A 20318-nucleotide genomic window follows, 5' to 3' on the forward strand; every position below is an offset into this window, starting at 1 on the left:
ATAATCGTTTCATATAATAGGCCTCACTATACCAAATCCAGCCTCAGATTGAACTATTTAGTGAGTTGAGCACCCACTTGTCTGTTTCAGTGTATTTTCTTTCTTTTTTATATGGCTATATTAATAATAATTAACTAAATTTGAAGCAGTCTCTATAGAGGGATCATTGAAGTTGCCAGACCTGTGGTGCCTCTAAGGGAAGGATGCCAGTCGGTTTTACTGTTTTTAGATTATCAGTCTGTTAAAGCTTCATGGCTGTCACTCTGCATGTGTCGTCAGCCTGTCACTCAAAGGCTTGGTGTAGTAAACTGTATATTGGCTCTGTTGTTTCTCTGCCTCTTCCGAGTTTGGGCTTTTGATAGATTTTGACACAGTTTTGCATCTCAGGATTTTCCTCTTGTCCTCAGGAAAAAGTCTCCAGTGAAATAGTGAAAGTTTCACCTTTTCCAGCATTAAATCAGTCTTTCTCCATGCTGAGTTTTCCAGTCACTGGTCATCTTCAGAAGGGGAGCTGAAAGCCCCTCACCAACTCTTCTTCTTCTCTCTGCAGTCGTCTTTGACCTTTCACCTCTTCCTTTCGACACTGGAGCCATCTGAAACTTGAACACTCAGAGAGCTGCATAGATCAAATTAATCTTTCTAAATATTTGTTCCTGAGCCAGGGTTTTTCCTGCATAGACAATTATGAGGCGGCCGCCTCCGTCAAATTTCATGCGCCTCGGCCTCTCGTCAAAACTCGGACAGACAGTCACGTGCTCATATACACTTTTTCCACCGTGACAGTTCTGTCGCGATTCCCGCTTGTGTCCATTCTCTAACCGTGTAGTTTGCCGATAGTGCTGCAAGGATCATAATCCGCGGGTCGAGTAATAAAAACATTCCATTCAATCGAGGGTGCATGACAGCTAAATGAGTGTAATAAAGACACGGAACTCCCATCATGGTACCTAATGTACGAACGGTAACAAAGTTGCGCTGTTGAGTCTCGCGCAGTTATTTATAATATTAATTATAGTTAAGAAACCTACACACGACCAGAGTGCTGTTTTCCTGAATGCCATCACGATTGAAACCGAGATATTAATTTCATAACAGTTCAATAAACAAATAGTTAAAATGAAGTTAAGTTCATTTTTAGACTGTTTTTGTTCTGTTTTAGCAGCGAAAATAGTTCCAAACAACAGAACCATATCGCGTCTCACAGCAACACTCATCCATGATTCATTACTGAATCATTCAGCGTTTTGAACTAATCGCTTGAGTCAAAGATTCAATTGCCCATTATTAAACCGCCTCATTCTGAATCAATCAGCCGTTTGAACGAATCGTTTACATTAATGACTCAATGACTCGCTCATTAAGACGGCCGCCTGCCGCCTCCTACTGGCGGTTTAGTTTCAAAGTATCATTCTTTTCAACATTCCTTGTATATTCAAAAAATATTCAAAATAATCTCATTTAATACAGTTATAATTTTTCAATGTAAATGATTTAATTTGATTGGTAACAGCCTAGTGTCTTATTTTAATTGAATGTATTGATAAAAGAGCAAGGTCTCTTTTACGATCTTGATCTTGCTACATGCACAAAGCGCTGTACATGCTAAGAAATAATTATTCTTCTGTGGCCATGGAAGATATCCTTTTCTTAGAATAAATTAATAATCAAAAGCGTTCGTTGGACGAACTGAGTAATTGATTGTAATATTAATTTAGCCATGTCAAGTTAATCCAATTAACTGACCCAAATATTCATAATTAATCATAACAAGTTATTATTGATTATTAATATTTCTTACAGCTAAATTCGCTACATCGCCTTGGGGTTCTAAGCATGTGTCAAAACCGCCGCCATCTTGGAACAGGGGTCTTGTCATAGGAAGGAGTTAGGTCATGCCGCTATCTACGCCTGTACTGTACTGTACGAATTCATGGATGATGCCGGACTTTTGTGCTGCGTATGGATGTTCACACGAACGAAATCTAAAAACCAGACAGCAAGGGATTACATTTCACAAGTAAGAATGTGTTTTATGATATTGAATGTTACGAAATTATATTTCTGGTTACGTTGGTTCGTTTCAGTCCTTGGTTAACGACTGCAGCAAATCCATGCTAGTTAGCTAGCTAGTTCCCCATTAGTTTTTGAAAGTTAGGAAAACCGACAATGAACAGAATGTATTCATATGAATGTAATATGATCGTAACATGTTGGAAATGTGGACAATTGTTTTGGTCTCTTTTCAGTAGTTTCTCCGACTGGCGCTGTGTGACCGAGTTCAGTCTCCGTCTATTTCCAGCTAGCATGCTACGCTAACTTCAGTCAGCATTCTTGGCTAACGGAGATGAGTCTTAAGTTAAAACGTCCACCTGAACAACATGCTGGTACTGGCTGTTTACCCCGATTGTATCTGATGAGATACGACGTGACGGAAAAAAAAGGAAATGGTTTACAACAACAAAGAACCGGGAACAAACCTTTTCAGCCAGGCCCTTTACTCTGCTCTCACTTGGCTATGTCCCTTGGAGTACACTAATAATACACTAAGAATGTGACTAATAAACTTAGACCTACTAGCACTATGCATTATATTTTGAAAAAGAAGTAGATTATCTTAATATCAAAACCCAACATTTTCTCTGGACTCAATGATAAATACATGTCTGACCGTTGGAACAAACCAAAAAAACTAGAAAATCGCATTCATGACGATTCATGGTGATTTTATTTACGTTAGACCTTTTCCTACATTGATGTTGATGCATTACTGTACGTACACACCACTGCCGACTTGAGCTTCCAAAGCTACCGGAAGTCACTCATTTTCAATCGAAGCTGGCTTCTGTCAGCTGCAAGGAGCGTCAAATCCATCAGCGTTGCGTTTCGGGCGTTTTGAGCATCAATCAGAAAGTTGAAAGTAGCCCAACTTTATGGTAATGAGCTATGACGCGGTTCAGCGGCAAAACGGCAGCAACCAATCGGAATATAGACGTCCTTCGTGCTGGCTGATTCCGGAGAAACATACGATGTAAACTTTCATTCCTACCAAAACATTAGTTCCGAGAAAATGGAGGAGAAGCTTATCATCACCGTTGCTGAGTTTCCTATATTTTATGATATGACGTTGTTTGCATATAGATAACGGTCCAGGAGGGTGTCATGAACCCAAAATCTCTGAGTCCGACTTCTTTTCCGCAAATACAATACAGCAGCATCAAACAACTTTGCGATGATCCATAATGATCCACTGATACTCATTTGAGGATGAGCGCAACTTTTATTCGAAATATTACAAATGCTCGTTTTAAGCGGGAATGCAATTAATTTGCTCACGGTAACACTGATGTGACCAATTGTACTAGATGCAAATAATAATTATTATTCTTTTTTTCCAACCAAATGTAACCAAAACGGTTATAAAAATGCTGTCATTTTACATTTCGTGTTGTGACACTTCTCCACTCTCGAACATAGAATACTCCTACATCAGAGCGGCCAAAGCGTCAACAAGCTTCCCCGTACTTTCTGACAAGCGTCCTTGACAGGGCGGCCAGAGCTTTCTTTGCCGCTCAAGTCAGCGGCGATGTGTACATACAGTTAAAGGGTAACTAAACACTAAAACAACTTTTTTTAGTTAATGATCTGTAAGAATGGAGCTTCCTAAATGCTGTTCATTGATTCGAGTAAATGTTTTGACATTTGGGTATAAAGTGTTTTAATTTTCAAATATTTGGTGTAAAAACGTATGAGTGCTGCCCTCTTCAGGTTAAACGGAAAGCTCCCGAAGTAGGGGTACTCTGTGACGTAGGGTACTCTGTGACGGAACTCTGTCATGGCACGCCCTTGGTGCGAGCTCACCACGCCCTTGGCAGCCCCTGGTATAAAAGCATCTGGTTCCGTCAAAACTACTGTAGCGAGTCAGGAGTTGGAATTACGAGTATTGAAAACGATCAGGATAGTTTTATATTTGAAAATCAACAAACAACAAATAAAACAAGCAGCTCTATGCACTTTTTAAGGCAAGATTCTATTCTGTGTCATTTCCTTCTGACCGTCGTCAATAGCCACGCATTATAACACAGCGCAAATCCATGTATTACAACGGACCCGCTCTCGTTTCATTCAAATACAACTTGCCGTCTTGCGTCTCCGTTTTTGATTGTATTGAAAATGAAATCAGAGTTAATTTATTGTTTACAGAGCTTGATAATATTGTTGTGATCATCTTGTTTGGACGATTGTTTTGTACGCTGTACAAAATGGATTTATAAACAGGTAAGATTTAAAACATTAATGCGAACTTTTCTTCGTGGATGCTTCACGTTTATTTCAAGTGAGTGAGCAAAACTCAAAACAACATTTTGAAGTGTATTGCAGCGACTTTTTTTGTGCATGTTCTGCAGACAGGGGGGCCATCATCTATTAAAGCGGCACTATGCAGGATTTCTGTTTTTGTCAAACAGCGATCCCTAGAGTCGCTGTAGAGTACTTGTATTTAACGTTACTGTCGTAAACACCAATCACGCAGAGCGTATCTGCACTCACAGCCTCTGCACTTCATAATAATAAAGTAGCCTACCGCGTTAGGCTTACCTGAGCCTAAATGCCAGATGACACCAATAAAGTGTATCATGTACGTCGCTTTATTTCACAGGGCTCTCAAGTTTTGAAGACAGGCAAGAGTGACATCCAGCCGACAGATACATTTTTGTCATTGATTGTTTCGTTAAATCTTACCCAGATACAATAGTGATATTTTCTGATTGGTCATTGTGTAGCTCGACGAATAACACCAGAGGAGACGCGCTTGATTCCTGCCGGTTCCACAGTGAGAGCGGCGCGGCCAGAGTTTTGGCATATTAAATATATTACAAATAGTTTTTCAGCGTGAGAAATACAATGTGTGGCGGGAGAGCGTGACAAAAGACCGAAATGAGTGACTGTCACGCTCAATGCGTGACACTTGAGAGCCCTGATTTCGTAACAATGTCCGTTATGATGTTGTTAGACAATTTATCATAATAGTTTGCAAATTGCGCTCATTTACACTATTTACAACATGTAGGCTTATTTATATCCTGATAATTATGTGAGATATTGACAACTGTTCTCATGATAATAGCAGGAATCAACTTTAACAGTGAAAGCTTGAGCGAGTGGGACTCTTGTCCGGTTCCTCGTGCTGTCAGATTCTCATTACCTTTTTCTAGACTTTACCGACCGCGCTTTCTTCGTTTTTTTTCGCCATTCTGAAAACGCAGGTCCGATGTTTACTCGTGTCTGACTCCTCGCTCGGTCAGTCTGCCATTTCCTCTTTCTCTGTTCCTCCTAGAATGGTTTTCTAGCTTTCTGCTTCTTATATGCAAGCTTTGCCATGGGACGATAGTTGTTCTTATAGCTAGCCGTATCCTGGATGGGGGCGTGTACGCGTGCAGTGCCGTAAAGCAATTCGTCACCTCGCGAGACCTGATATCACACGATACTTCGTAACACTGAGGCCGGCGCCCCGCCGGCCCAAAGTTGCAAGGGTGGTTTTGCGGCTCACAGGCACCAGGGCGGTGCGAGACGACCACCATTCAACACGAAATCAGTAATATAAACATTACAATGACTCCAAAGCTGTTCGGTTAAGGTAAAAAAGTTACTTAGTTCTGCTTTAAGTTTCCCTCAGGACTTTTGTAAAAGCTAAAATATGACCACACCTCAGATTTGGTCCTCTTAAAAGGCAGAAAAATCCGGTGAAGGTGGGGAAGAAAATACTTAAAATGACCGCTCTGTTGCAAAGCTACTTGCATCACTCCAGTTGCTCTCCATTTTAGCGAGTCTGACAGCAGCTGTCAATTAATCCGTCACTGCGGGTCTCAGGTGCACGCCCCCCCCCCGCTCAGCCCCGCCCTCGGTTTGTCCCCTCTATCTCTGCTGGGGTCTGCCCCCTTTTCCAGCATTTTTCAAATATTGCCAGTGGGTGGAGTCAGGCTCTGACCAGGGGTTTAGTTACCCTTTAAAGAGGTAACGCTTAATTCTGCTCCCCTGTTCCATGATTGCGGCTCTATTGACGCATTCGTTTCAATCTACTGTCATGGCCAAGGCGACATCTAGTGTATATATCTATGTGCATATTTAACGACTCTTGGTCAATCAATTGACCCTTTCACATTTACGGGTTTCCCAGAAGCGGAAGTTGTCATAGTTGGTAATATAGCTGTGAATGTGAGTCTACATTAAATATGTTTTTCATGTTCCCATTTGCTCAAATAGCAAAAGGAAAACTCCACAGTAGTGTTTTCAAAACTTACAAAAAAAGAGTCATAGAACCATTCCAATAACTCCGAAGCTATTCAGTTAAGCTAAAAAAACTGCATAGTGCCGCTTTAAGAGAAAGTACACCGCCATCTTACTCCGACGAAAGTGGCTTGAACGCACCTGCCGTCGTAAACACGACTTCCCACCTCGTAAGTACGAACTTCCCAGGAGGACTTGAATGCACCATATGTCTCCCTCATTTAAAGGGGAATTCGGCAACTATTTCAACTTAATAAAACCATTTAGAAATCATTTGGATGGTTTAATTACCTGTTCTGGTGAGAATGGTGACTTTCCCCGCTCCCCCCAACGTTCCTAAGCAAAAAACCAACCTTGCAAGATGGGGACTAACGTCCCGGTAAGTTGGAAATAGGAAGTCACGTGAGAAGCGAGAACGAGCGAGAAACACAAACTGCTTAATGGCAATTCGACATAAACACACTCTCACACCTCTATGCGTATGATGTATTACCCACCTCGGTAGACATACAGTAGCTCCACACGATAAAGTTGGCCGGCTCCGATAATAACAAATGCACATGAGCAGCGGTAGAAATTGGGAGGAGGGGTCCGCAAGTGAGTTTTTTCACGACCTTGTTGTGAAATATACCCCCCACAGCTGTAGGGGGAGCTCGTTGAGAAAACATGCGACAACAAAAGTGAAAATCAGCGAAGAAATATCTAGAGTTACCGAGTTCCCCTTTAAAGGAGCATTTCACCCGTGGGAACATTCATGTTTATTGAAAGTAGCTCATATATGAAGTCGAAATATAATACAATTTTTGAATTTGGTGCCTTCCTGACCGAGTAAAGATAGAAAGTAACTTTAGGGCGCATTTGTACTGAAAACCACAACTCCCACAATGCACCACATTGCACAGGTCCGCAAGCCACTCCCACTAATCCAGAACAACGCTGAGGAGGTATCCGCCTATCAGATTCAGAGAAAGCACTCTACCGTCTACAAGGCTGGATGCCGCCAGAGTTTGAAATTCATTTCAAAGAAAAGAAAATCTAGTTTGTTGCCGAAATCATTATTGAATTACTCCTCGTTTCTATTTATGTTGAATGTTCAGTCCGAACATTGTAATGCAATTTGGATTTTCAAAATAAGAATAAAAATATGTAGGCATGACCATTTTTGTTATCTATTATCATGTAAGGTAACAGTAGGTTAGTAACATTAGTTGCACTGATGGAATGTTGGTCGTCCAAATTTATCTAACATACACGTGGAATAAAACACTAATAAGGAAAACAACGTAAATGTGAACCATTTATTTCAATAATGATATCAACAAAAATAATTATGTTAACAATAAAAGTTCAACAATACAATAGTAACAACAATAGTTCCTCCTGAGCTTCCTCCACTTGCTGGTGCCCGCAGTACTGGCAATCTGGAGCTGGATATTTCACGAGCTGGAACGACAGGACCGTGACCTGCCTGTCACGGACGAGGAGCCCGAACTGGCTCAAGTTGAGGCGGGCTGGTCATGTCGTTCTACCTGCTCGTGTTGGCAATCTGACACGAGCGGGTAGAACGACAGGACCGGTCCGCCTCAACTCGAGCCAGTCTGGGTCTTCTGATTTGGCTGATGGAGGAACAGGGCGTGGCTGCTGGGGCTTCTGCAGCCGATGCAGAAGAGCTGCCTGTCACGGACGAGTAGCCCGCACTGGCTCGAGTTTAGGCGGACCTGTCCTGTCGTTCTACCCACTCGTGTCGGTAATCCGACACTTCGCTGTATTGCGGCTCATAAAGATAGCCACGAACATCGGATTTGAGCAGAAGACTTTCAAAATCATCTTCTTCCATATCATGTTTATTTCCTTCCATCATTGTCGTAACTTCCCTTCTGGCTCCACAGCACTTGTTAGCTTAGCTTCCAAACAAGATGGCGGATATTGCTATTAGTTTCTGCAAGTGAAGTCCCACCCACTGATATGTAATAGGTCTGTAGTGTTAGTGGGCCCCTTCCCCTGAATAAATGATGAGCTACTGTTTGTAGTCTTAACCCTTATACAAAGAAATGGGACTTCCTGCTTTTCATGACGCAAAATGACGATTTTTACATCATAAAAAGCAGGAAGTGGAACACTTAAATCCTTATTTCTCCCATCTCAGGGGAAAATAAGGGAATAAATCATGACCATTCAAAAATATGACTTGGTTTCTAAAGATACAAAGCTTAATGCAAATGGGTGAAGTGTCCCTTTAACAGACCTGATTCAGATCATCAGCTCTAGTGGTGGGCATTCCGGCTCTTTTTCGTGAGCCGGCTCGTTTGACTCAGCTCACTGAAAAGAGCCGGCTCTTTTGGCTCACAAACGGCTCTTTTAAAAAAAGAAATGTTTTACCTATGACTTTGACTATAATAGGTGTGAAAACAATTCCAATTAAATTATTAAATAAAATCATACTCCCAATTTCTTTAAAAATGTATTGATTTGTTATGAAAAAAAAACTAGGCCTTAAACATTTGCATTTACATTTCAATTACAACTTTTTAAACTTTTTAAAAACAAAATTCAAAACAAATACAATCTGAATCTGAACAACATAATAGAACCCATATTAAAGAGAAATAAATAACTGGAATACCTAGAAAAGAGCTCTAGCTGAACTGGGTGTGTCAGATAAAGGAGGCATGGGCTATAAAATGTGCAGAGCTGTGGGTCCCCAGGACGAGGATTGAGAATCACTGAAGAGACTACACTCTTTTCACAAAATATGTCTAATTTGACGCGCGTGACGCGTCCCCTTTAACATTAATTTCAACCAATACGGTAGTGTCCTTGTCTTACACACACACTCATTCCTCCTTAGCTCACTTTACAACTTCCTCAGAGCAACAGTTTGTCAACGAGCAAACCAGGACAGCGTTCTATTGTAAGCCGACCTGGTAAGTCACTCTATATGCTCTTTAAGTTTTAATTTTTTGATATAAAAAAAATATTATTTGCCGAATAACAAATTTGTCATTAGTCATCACATTTACTTTGTTATATTGTTAACTTATTAACTTATCTAACGCGTCAAAACTAACATAAAACTGAAATATAGCACAAACACGCTTTTAATTTAAACCATTTCAGACAAAAAAAGTTTAAAGTATAAAACACAATAATACTGTTCAAAGGGAAGACAGAATGGTGTTTGGACACTTTCTGCTGCTTTGTGAACGTGAGGAGACCTAACTTCGTAGCTAACGTTATATCCACTAATCACTTACTTAAAAGTCAACCACTTATAAAAACAGATCAGAGGTTCAGAAACGAAGCAGGTTGTTCTGAGGAAAAGTCCAGCATTATTTGTTTGCAGTTGCTACTTGGTTTGTAAATATTATGCATTTTATGTTCATAAGTGTCCTGATACTTTTTTGTGGCCACTGTATGTGACTGCCTCGTCTATTTCAAACACAAAGTTGTTAAATCATAAGTTTTAATGTAATTCAGGTATCTGAACTCATCTCAGATGGGTGCTATGTTCTCATTTTTACCTAATAAATCAGGCGAATATACTGGTGAACTCCACTTCAGTTAAAATTACTCTATTCTTAGCATTAACTTAGCATTTTTGTGTAACTTGTCAATTTCCCATTTGTTATGGGAATGGTTCACCAAAATTATAATTATTCTATCATTTACTCAAACCTGTATGACTGTCTTCTGAGGAACCCAAAAAACATTTGTTGTTTGTTCAAATACAAATACAGCTGTTTTTGTTCATATTAGGGTAACTAAATCATGACAAAATTTAAGATTGTGGGTGAACTATCCTGTTTTTAACATCTTGTTGCTGTGAATGCTGGTATACTAGTTAAGCTTGTTCTGAAGTTACTGAGAAATTACCGTTCGGTGGGATCCGAAGCATTCTTCAACTGACACTTCTATTTTCATTCTTGTTCAGGAGTTTTTTTAAACTTCACAAATAATTTACTGAACCTTAAAAGTGTAACCGTCTGCAATTTTAAATTGCCTTGTTCTGAACTACCTCTGAATCAATCTGCACAGAGAGAAGACATTGCTCCCAATGGTCATGTGTTCTTAGGAATAGAAAAAAACCGTCCTTATCCTCAATGCCCTGACATCACCCTTTTGTTCCGTCGTATGTTTTCTTAAATCTTAGACCCAGTCTTCAGAAAGATATCAGGGATGTCATTGGGTTTCAACAAAGAAAACACAGATACAGATACAGATTCGTAAAATAAAGATACAAAATACCTCACTTAAAATTTATCAAAATAAAATACCAAATACGGTGTGGACATTTTTTTAAAATGTAAATAAATATAATATTTTGTATTTTAAAAATATTCATGTGAAATTGGCCATTCAGTGAGGGGTCACTATAGGCTGAAATTTATTGAAACCTATTCTGAATCCTCACCTTATCATATTTCTTATGAATGCTGAAAATTCACACACCCGATGCTAGATGAAGTCTTAGAGCAGCAGTTCATGTGAATGAAAGTTGTGGTTGGTACAGGATATCAGCAGCCTTATAAGGAGGTAGACTGCTGCAAAGTATTTTGAAAAAAACTAAACTTAAATGTATAGTATTTCTACTATACAGTATTTTAATAGGCCTTAAAATAATAAATGCAAAATAGTATTTTGTATTTCAAATACATATTTTAAATGCATGTATTCCCATCCCTGCCCACAGGCCTGATTTTCTCTTCACATTTGCATTGCATAATATTTGCATCGCATAACTTTAGATGTGAGAATATGACGCATTTTCTTTTAGGATTGCATAGATAAATCATTGTTTTATTCTTCTATTATTCGTAAATACTGCTTTTTTTGTAGTTGCTCTTTCCATCATCTCAAACACTGGCAAATTCTTGCAAGCATAGATTTGCCAATCCGATGAAAAGGTTACTCAATTCTACTCAAGTTACTAAATTGAGCAAAGATTGGCATAACAAGGATCTTGCTTGGTTTACAGTTGGATAGACTAGATTCTTGCAAAACAGGATTTTTCGAAATGGCATGCATTAGAAATAACCACCAAAGCTTGCTAAACCATTACATTTGAATGAAATGCATCCAATGACCGCTGAGATTGAAGGACAATGCTTTGTTGTAGCACTACTGTGGTGGATTTGCATGGGGAAAAAAAGTGTTTTCTCTCTCTTCAGTTTTTCCTCTTTCTGATTTTCCAAGATTATATATAATCAGTCTAATATACTATATAGCCTAATCCGTATTAGACTGTACTGATCTGAGTATTCTTAGCAGAAGGCATGTCTAATGGTAGAAACGTAAGGATAGGAGATGATCATTTTGTCAATGCCAGTTTTAAGTAACCTTAAAAGGATGGTTTGCTAAAAAATTATTTTGTCATTTACTCACTCTGATGTATCTCCAAATTCTTTTGACTTTCTGTCTTCTGTGGAACATGAAGGAATATATTGTGAAGAATGTTTTTGTCCATATAATAAGTCAATAGGGTCCAAAGCAACATGGCACAGAAAATACTTTTTTTTTCTCTCTCTCATAAATATCTTCTCATACATGATTGGAACGACATGAGGGTCAGCAAATGATTACATAGCTTATTTTTTTACTCTACATATTTTTTTTATATTTAAGACCCATTAATATTATACAAAATAATAAGGTTTATTTGACATTACAACATGTCCTAGTAATTATTAAAACAGTATTTGGTGTAAAACAACAAGTAGTATTTGAACACTCTGCGACGTGGCTCAACTTGCCCACAGTGCAAGTTGACCCACATTACGAAATGTTCAGGGATCTCGGATATTCTTGTAATTGATCACGTCCACTTGGTCATCTCGTCTTTATCCCTATTCGGACGGTATTGGTTTACCATGGAGAGTTGGGGTAAAGTAATTATTACCAGAGCTTCTCTGTGATTTTAGTCCCGTCCGAATGTGCCATCTCAGTAATCGTTACGGACGTAATCAGTAAAGATTACGGCGACTTTTAGCTTCTGTAAAAAGGTCCGGAAAAATTAACGTTGGTGATACTAATCCTGTGAGAATAGACCCGTTGTAAATATGTACGTAAATATTCCGTCATTTCCTGTTTAAAAGTAGTTTTCCTCGGTTTATCAAGTATGGAGACGCTTGAAAATGCATTCAGTTGCGATCTAGGCGGTGGGACGTCAAGTCTGTGGCAAAACTATGTTTTCCACATACCATGCAGATCAAAAAGAAGGTCGAAAGCACTTGTTAGAGGCTTAATACATCGTTCTACCGGACCTAACTATTTTATATAAATATAGGTTATATGTGTTTGCTCATATAATATCAGGAAGCAACATAATACACACAGTGTGTAAATTGAGTTACCCCTCTCTTATCTGCTAGTTTTACTGAGATATCTTATCCCGTGTGAATGTACCATTATTATTATTATAGACGTCCTGTGGTAAAATAACATTACTTCATTTACCTTTGTAAAAGTAATCCTGAACAAATAGGGTTTTTGGTCATCCTTGTACAGGGTAAGTCAGCTGATCATGTACATTTCTCTTACAGACTTCCACAATCACACCGGGTGAACCTCATTGATCTTTTGTCATGACGAGGGCTTCAACATCAGTGGCAGCTGAGCAATCGCAGTACCTGACTATTTCTCTGATTTCCAACCCAGACTTGGACACGTTTTGAAGGCCATGTTGACTCTAGTGAAACCTAGCCAGGAATCTCATGAATCAGAACTGGAGCCAAAGTCATGATGTTTCTCAAAATGCCTAGATTCAAAAAACACCAACTGCGGCTAATATCAGTGTGCTTTAGTGCCCTACTGTTCATGGTGTACTGGGAAAAAATTGACAATAACATTGTAAGCCACGTAAAGTCTTTCTCTTACCGCCACCTTCTCAATAGCTTCACGTTCATTAACGCAAGCTTAAGAGTCAATCCCAAAGACTCTCTACAGTACAGATACCTCATAAACCACGAGAGGAAGTGTGATGAAAAAGACATTCTGCTCCTGCTCTTTGTGAAAAGCTCCTCTGAGAACTTTGAAAGAAGACAGGCCATTCGCTCCACTTGGGGAAACGAGACGTACATTAAGAAAACGCTGGGTGTTACTGTGAGGGTGCTGTTTGCTCTCGGCCTCCATCCCGAACCCGAGTACAGAAGCAAACTTAAGAAGCAACTGTTCTCTGAGGACCAAAGATTTCATGACCTCATCCAGCAGGACTTTAAAGACACCTTCCACAACCTTACTCTGAAGCTGCTTTTGCAGCTTGGCTGGAAAGAAAACTACTGCCACCATTCCCAGTTCCTCATGTCTGCAGACGACGACGTCTTTGTCCACACTCCCAACTTAATTCGCTACTTGCAAGGGATGGGCCGCTGGAATGCCAGAGACCTTTGGATAGGAAGGGTGCACCGCGGTTCGCCACCCGTCCGAGACAAAGAGAGCAAATACTACGTGTCCCGAGACATGTACCCGTGGGTGTCTTACCCAGATTATACCCCTGGATCTGGGTATGTCCTTTCCAAAGATGTAGCTACAAGAATCTATCAAGCTTCACTCTCCATAAACGCTTCCTTTCACATTGATGACGTCTTTCTTGGAATCTGTGCTAAAGTGCTGGACATTTCTCCTAAGGATCACTCGTTCTTCGCGGGAGAAGGAAAAGCTCCTTATCATAGTTGTATCTACAACCAGATGATGACCTCACATGGACACATCAGCGATATTCGTGAAATGTGGAAGCGTGTAACGGAAGATGAAGTTGGTAAGGTGTCCTCAGGACTGATTCGGAGGCTCTTCTGCACTATCACAAAAGTGAGGCTTCTATGTTTACCGTTTATTTCAAATTCTTACCCATGTAAGGCAGCTTTTTTTTTTACATGAAGTAAAAATAAGAACCCTTTTGTAACAAGTGCACTTATGTTGTGGTCATGTTGCTAGAGAAACTGTACAGTTACACATGTCAGTTAAGGATGTTTGTGGTATGTTGTGGATGGGGGAAGTCATTTACTGAAATAAACATGAACTAGTTTAAAATGAAGGTTAAACGAAAGCTCAGTGTTGCGACGTATATCATATTTAAATATTTATGAATGAATGTTTATTTATGAATGTTCAGCTTGCATTTTTGTTGGTTCCTATGTTAGGTTGAGTTGCAATCAAATTAATTTAGCTTTCATCCATATACATGTTGTTTTACTCTGTGTGTGTGTGTGTGTGTGTGTGTGTGTGTGTGTGTGTGTGTGTGTGTGTGTGTGTGTGTGTGTGTGTGTGTGTGTGTGTGTGTGTGTGTGTGTATATATAATGGACCATTCCTTTTCCATTTGTACATTTGACATCTAATATCTAATAAAGATATTTAATTAAGAGTACTATACTACTTTGGGTTGTTGGGTTTTTCTTAGATTGACAACATCCAGTTGAACCAAATCCATTCCTGGCCTGAATGAATAGCCAGTCTATTGCAAGACTAATTGAAAACAGAAAGAAGAAAGAAATGTTCTCTCAATTTCAACTGCTTTTATTTCCAGTCAGTTTTTTAACATTCAAGTATGAACAATAAAATATTGCAACAACAGACATAAACTGACCAAGTTTCACAGAGATTGGATGAACAGAATGGATTAATGAGTCTGTGAAAAGAGCAGGGGTTTCCGCGTCAAAAGTAGCAGTGAGTGTCTGGTGTGGCGCCAGATGCTTGAAGTTCTACTGTGAATCTCCTTCTCACAATCTTCTGTCCTTCCTGTCGCTGTGTCGCTTGTGCAGCTTATTGCTCTGTTCACATGCCCGCCCCGCCGCCTGCAAACTGTCTTCCGAACTGTTCCACAGGTGCAACGAATGTTTATGATTCACTGAAAAAGCATTAGAATATAGTTTGAACCCGTGGATTACAAGGTTAATACACCTCACTCCATTTAATAAATTGTATGCCTCATTTAAAAAAAAAAAAGCATTGTGACATCACAGACATCAAACTTTCCATCATGCCACATTATGCTCTCTTGAGGTTGACGCCAGTCTGTCCTCTCACGCATCATTCTTCTGCTAATCATTAAACAGTTACATGTCCGAGGTATGGTCATGCATACTTTACAGGGAGCAGAATATATTGCTGTGCTGCTTATTTCATGTGTGTTCTATTTGTAGAATACATCTTTAGAATATGAATAAAAGGGCAGCTTCTAATTATGATTACATTCCTGTACACATAAGTGGTGTTAAATAGTTAACAATGACAATATTTATATCCCGGGCAGGGATCATGGTGTGTATGGGCCATTCTATAGAATTGGTTCTACAGCGCTTAGCATAAGTGAACACACCCATGCTAAAGTTGAGTAAAAAGTAAAAGTAATCTTTTGGAAATTGATCTTAATGCCCTAATTTAGGAAATGAGGAAAAATCCAACCTTTAAGGACACCAATTTTCTTTGTGAATGAATTATGTATCGTAAATAAATAAACGTTCTTCCTTAAAATACAGGTTGCATAGGTCAAGACACCCCTATGTTATATTCCCATAGAGGCAGGCAGATTTTTATTTTTAAAGGCCAGTTGTTTCATGGATCCAGGATACTATACAGCATCCTGATAAAGTTCCCTTGGCCAAAACATCACACACACTTCACCGTACCTAGAGATTGCCATGGGGCACTTTCCATAAGATCATCTCTCAATGCAAATCATACCAGCTATTAGCCTAACTGACTTAAAACCAAGCCAATCTCTAGGCATGGTAAAGAGAATATGATGATGTGGGATATTTTAATTCCAAAGGCCAAGGGAACTTTATCAGGATAAAAAGTCTACTGGATCCATGAAATAACTGGCCTTTAAAAATAAAAATCTGCCTGCCTCTATGGGAATTTAGCATCGGGGTGTCCTTTTAAGGAAGAACATTTATTTATTTACAATACATTATTCATTCACAAAGAAAATTGGTGTCCTTAAAGGTTGGATTTTTCCTCATTTTTTTAATTAAGGCATTAAGATCAATTTCCAAAAGATGATTTTTTTTACCTTTCTGGGCCTTTGGCTGGTTCAGAAACCTCTCGGATTTCATCAAAAATATCTTAATTTGTGTTCCGAAACTGAACGAAGGTCTTACGGGTTTGGAACGACATGAGGGTGAGTAATTAACGACAGAAATGTAGTTTTTGGGTGAACTATCCCTTTAAATAATGTGTTGCCTGAACCTGTATAATAACCAAAATAGCTTGTATGATCGCTTACCTCTGGCAAACTCTGAACTTTGCAGAATTTGACCCCATTCCGTAACCTGAAACAACCAAAGGAATCAATATTAACACTTTAATTTCTGCAACCACCTCATTCAAGTTGTTCAACAACAAGTTCATACTCACTTCTTGCATTTTTCACAGCTGTACATGTTGTCTCCTGAAAAACAAACAAACACCCAGGCCAGTAAGAATTGCACCACTGATGTGCTAAATATATAAAGTTCACTATAAAGTGAAAGATTTCCATAATTATCTTCATTTTTGTTTCTTTCATTTTTTCAGACTCAAAACAGTACTTATCAGCTATTGGTTAGTTTGGGTGACATAAAGCTTTGAGAAACGTCAAACCTTTTAGTTCATCCCTGGCAAAAAATGCAGCCGGACAGTCCTGCAGCGTGACCACAGGCCCCCAGAACCAACTAAAATCAATGAGCAGAAATAAACAATAAGGAACACTCATTCAAAACCAACACGTTAAGTCATTTTCCCTGGTCTACAATGTTATACATGGTTATACACAGGGACCTAAAATGGGCACTAGCCAAGTGCCAAATAAGAGTATCGGTGCTGGTGAGTATATGAAGCGTGTATCGGTGCTGGTGAGTATATGAAGCGTGTCAATCACAAGTTGCCTGGTAACATTTTTATGAATTTTAATAGGCTTGCTGCTACTAGTTGGTGTTCAGCCACAAAACTATTCCATCACTTGCCCACCACAGTAAAGTTGAGCTTCCATAGGAATTAACTAAAGACGCCCGCTCTGTACCAGTGGACATGCACCACAAGTGATTTAAAAGCGAGGTGGGGAAAAAAAAGGAAAAACTCCAACGTCCCCCTTAAGGTGATACCAGTATTACCGCTGTTGTCAGACATTGATTAACCGGTAGGAAAATTTCCTCACCGTCACATCCCTCAAATCTAACGATGCAAAATGGCGAGAAGATGCACAATTTAAGCCGTGCCAATTTAAATATTCAAACTCAAGACGACGCGAAAAGGAACTCAATTCGTTACTCGAGCGATTGTGGGAAGTTTTCTGTGCACAAACCTCCGAAGCGCGCGCCCAGAAATCCGCATCTCAGACAGTGCGCGAATACTGAATTGTATTTCACGTCGTCTTGTGCTTGAACAGACATATTCAAACAAAATTATGTCAAAATGGCCGTCTTGGAAAGTTCTACTTAAATGAGTCAAAAAAAGAAAAATCAAGAGAAAATCAAGTTTTTCTTTTTGTTTATATGTCTGTGTGGTGTTTGTAAATTGCTTTAAGACAAACCATGTGTAAATTCATCAGCCAACACAATTGCTGAGTATTTTCTCCTTAAAACGGCAGTTTACCAAAGACAGTCTCAAAAACGAGGTATGAAACCGCCCCTTTTCTCTACGTCACGAGCACGTAAGCAATCCCGTGGGACGGGGCCTTTCCCTATCATTATTTCTAAGGATGCTGATTTTTAAAAGCCAGCGTCTAACTCTGAGATGGCGAACGGGAATATGGTTTGTATAACATAAGCAACACATTATTAGTTGTTTGATAACCTAGTCAAACCAAAAGCTAATATCAATGTTCTTCCTTAAAATACAGGTTGCAAATACACACGGATGCACATGTGTAATGTGTATGTAATTCCTCTTTTTAGTCAACTTTAGCATGGGTGTGTTCACTTATGCTAAGCACTTTAAGTCAGAGTTGGAAACGTCTTGAAAATATTTGGTCTTTTTTTGCACAAATTTTGCATGTATGCAAATTGTAGAGTATATAAAGGTACACATTTCTAGTAATTGTGCTGTTAATTATATTGTATTATCAGAAAGTTTTGGAATATTTTTCCTCTCCCCAAATTTGTCACTACCGAAACACAATAATAAATAATTTGATTAGGCGGTTTATATTGGCCTATTAATATTTTGTTTACATCTACCTTGTACATACAGGTGCTGGTCATATAATTAGAATATCATAAAAAAAGTAGAATTATTTCAAGAATTCAACTTAACAGCTGAAACTAATATATTATATAGACTATAGATACATGCAAAGTGGGATATTTCAAGCCTTTATTTGTTATAATTTTGATGATTATGGCTTACAGCTTATGAAACCCACAAAATCAAAATCCCAGAAAATTAGAATATTACATGAAATCACACAGTAATTACACAGGAATACCATGGTCATTGAACCAGGTTTTGGTTATTTTGGCAGTGTGGGCAGGTGCAAATCCTGCTGGAAAATGAAGTCAGCATCTCCATAAAGCTTGTCTGCTGAAGGAAGCAGGAAGTGCTCTGGAAATGTTCTGGTAAATGGCTGTGTTGAGTGAACAGCACAGTGGAACAACTCCAGCCGATGACATGGCTCCCCAAACCAACACAGACTGTGGAAACTTCACACTGGACTTCAAGCATCTTGGATTGTGTGCCTCTCCATTCTTCCTCCAGACTCTGGGACCTTGGTTTCCAAATGAGATGCAAAATGAGCAATCATCAGAAAAGAGGACTTTGGTCCACTGTTATTTATTAAATCCAGAGTCAACGCAGCCGTCTACCAGGACATTTTCAGAGCACTTCATGCTTCCTTCATTTTCCAGCAGGATTTGCACCTGCCCACACTGCCAAAAGAACCAAAACCTGGTTCAATGACCATGGCATTCCTGTGTAACTACTGTGTGATTTCATGTAATATTCTAATTTTCTGGGATTTTGATTTTGTGGGTTTCATAAGCTGTAAGCCATAATCATCAAAATTATAACAAATAAAGGCTCGAGATATCTCACTTTGCATTGTAATGAGTCTATATACTATACAAGTTTAACTTTTATAACGGAATTACTGAAATAAAATCAACTTTTTGATGATATTCTAATTATATGACCAGCACCTGTATATTTTTTGCTATTTCAAAAAAAAGTTTTCACAGGTAAACCAATAACTATTACAATTTTAACTATATTTCAAGTGTAATTCAAAACGATATTTGTAAAAACAACGGAAAATTTTGAAAAGAAGAAAAAAAAAACATTTCAAAATTTTCACAAGTTGAAATTTAGTGGTTATGGTTATGGTTTTGGGGCAGCCCCCTCCCAATTGAAAGTACCCAATAAATGATGATTTTATATATATATTAAACGTACTGATATTTTAAATATTATTGTGGGATTCAATGGATAATAGAAAGATCTTTGTAAACATCTAAAATTTGAATACTTAAACACATTTAAAAATAATTTGTTTGTGGGACTTTAGTTTGCACCAATTCTGTAGAATGGCCCATACAACAGATCATAGCAAGATCAATGGACTTAGACTGATTGCAAACCCTCAAGCAAACATGAACAGGCAATCCATCTGAAACCTGGCATTTGATTTGAATGAGGTGAGCGGCAGCCAACACAGTAAGTTTTCATTGCATGCTTTTCATATTTCAGAGATCATTTTCTGTCCTTCTAGTGGACTACTTTTGTTTACTGGACACTTTAAAGCTCAAGACTTTGCGACAGGTCTTCTGTCTGTAACCACACATGGAAAATGAGCGGATTTGCCATTCAAATGGCAACAGGATGCGTTTTGGGTTGAAGAAACAAAATACTTCCTGAGGAAATGTAAATCCCATTTTTATCTGGCGAGTGATGTATGCACATATACATTACATGGTATTTTTTATACACCTAATCACAACAACCCAAGTTTTCTTTTGGATTGCAGAAAATAGAATCTTGACCACTAAACAACTTAAGCCTAAATACTATCAGCAGAAATAAAAAGCTAAATGGAGGACATAATCTACAGTAAAGTCTCATGACAACTCTT

At 38.8% G+C, this 20318-nt stretch overlaps 1 protein-coding gene across 1 annotated transcript; it reads left to right on the plus strand.

The window, feature by feature from the left end:
- Positions 1-8988: 8988 nt before the first annotated feature.
- b3gnt5b (UDP-GlcNAc:betaGal beta-1,3-N-acetylglucosaminyltransferase 5b) lies at positions 8989-14647 on the plus strand. The gene is made up of 2 exons (XM_077202579.1): positions 8989-9206; positions 12822-14647. Exon 2 carries the CDS (start codon positions 13018-13020, stop codon positions 14152-14154), a length of 1137 nt encoding a protein of 378 aa, XP_077058694.1. The 5' UTR covers positions 8989-9206; positions 12822-13017; the 3' UTR covers positions 14155-14647.
- The last annotated feature ends 5671 nt before the right edge of the window (positions 14648-20318 follow it).

This window comes from Siphateles boraxobius, unplaced genomic scaffold, assembly GCF_051911475.1.
Source record: "Siphateles boraxobius isolate OS27281-9 unplaced genomic scaffold, OSU_SipBor_1 1, whole genome shotgun sequence".
NCBI classification, from domain to species: Eukaryota; Metazoa; Chordata; class Actinopteri; order Cypriniformes; family Leuciscidae; genus Siphateles; species Siphateles boraxobius.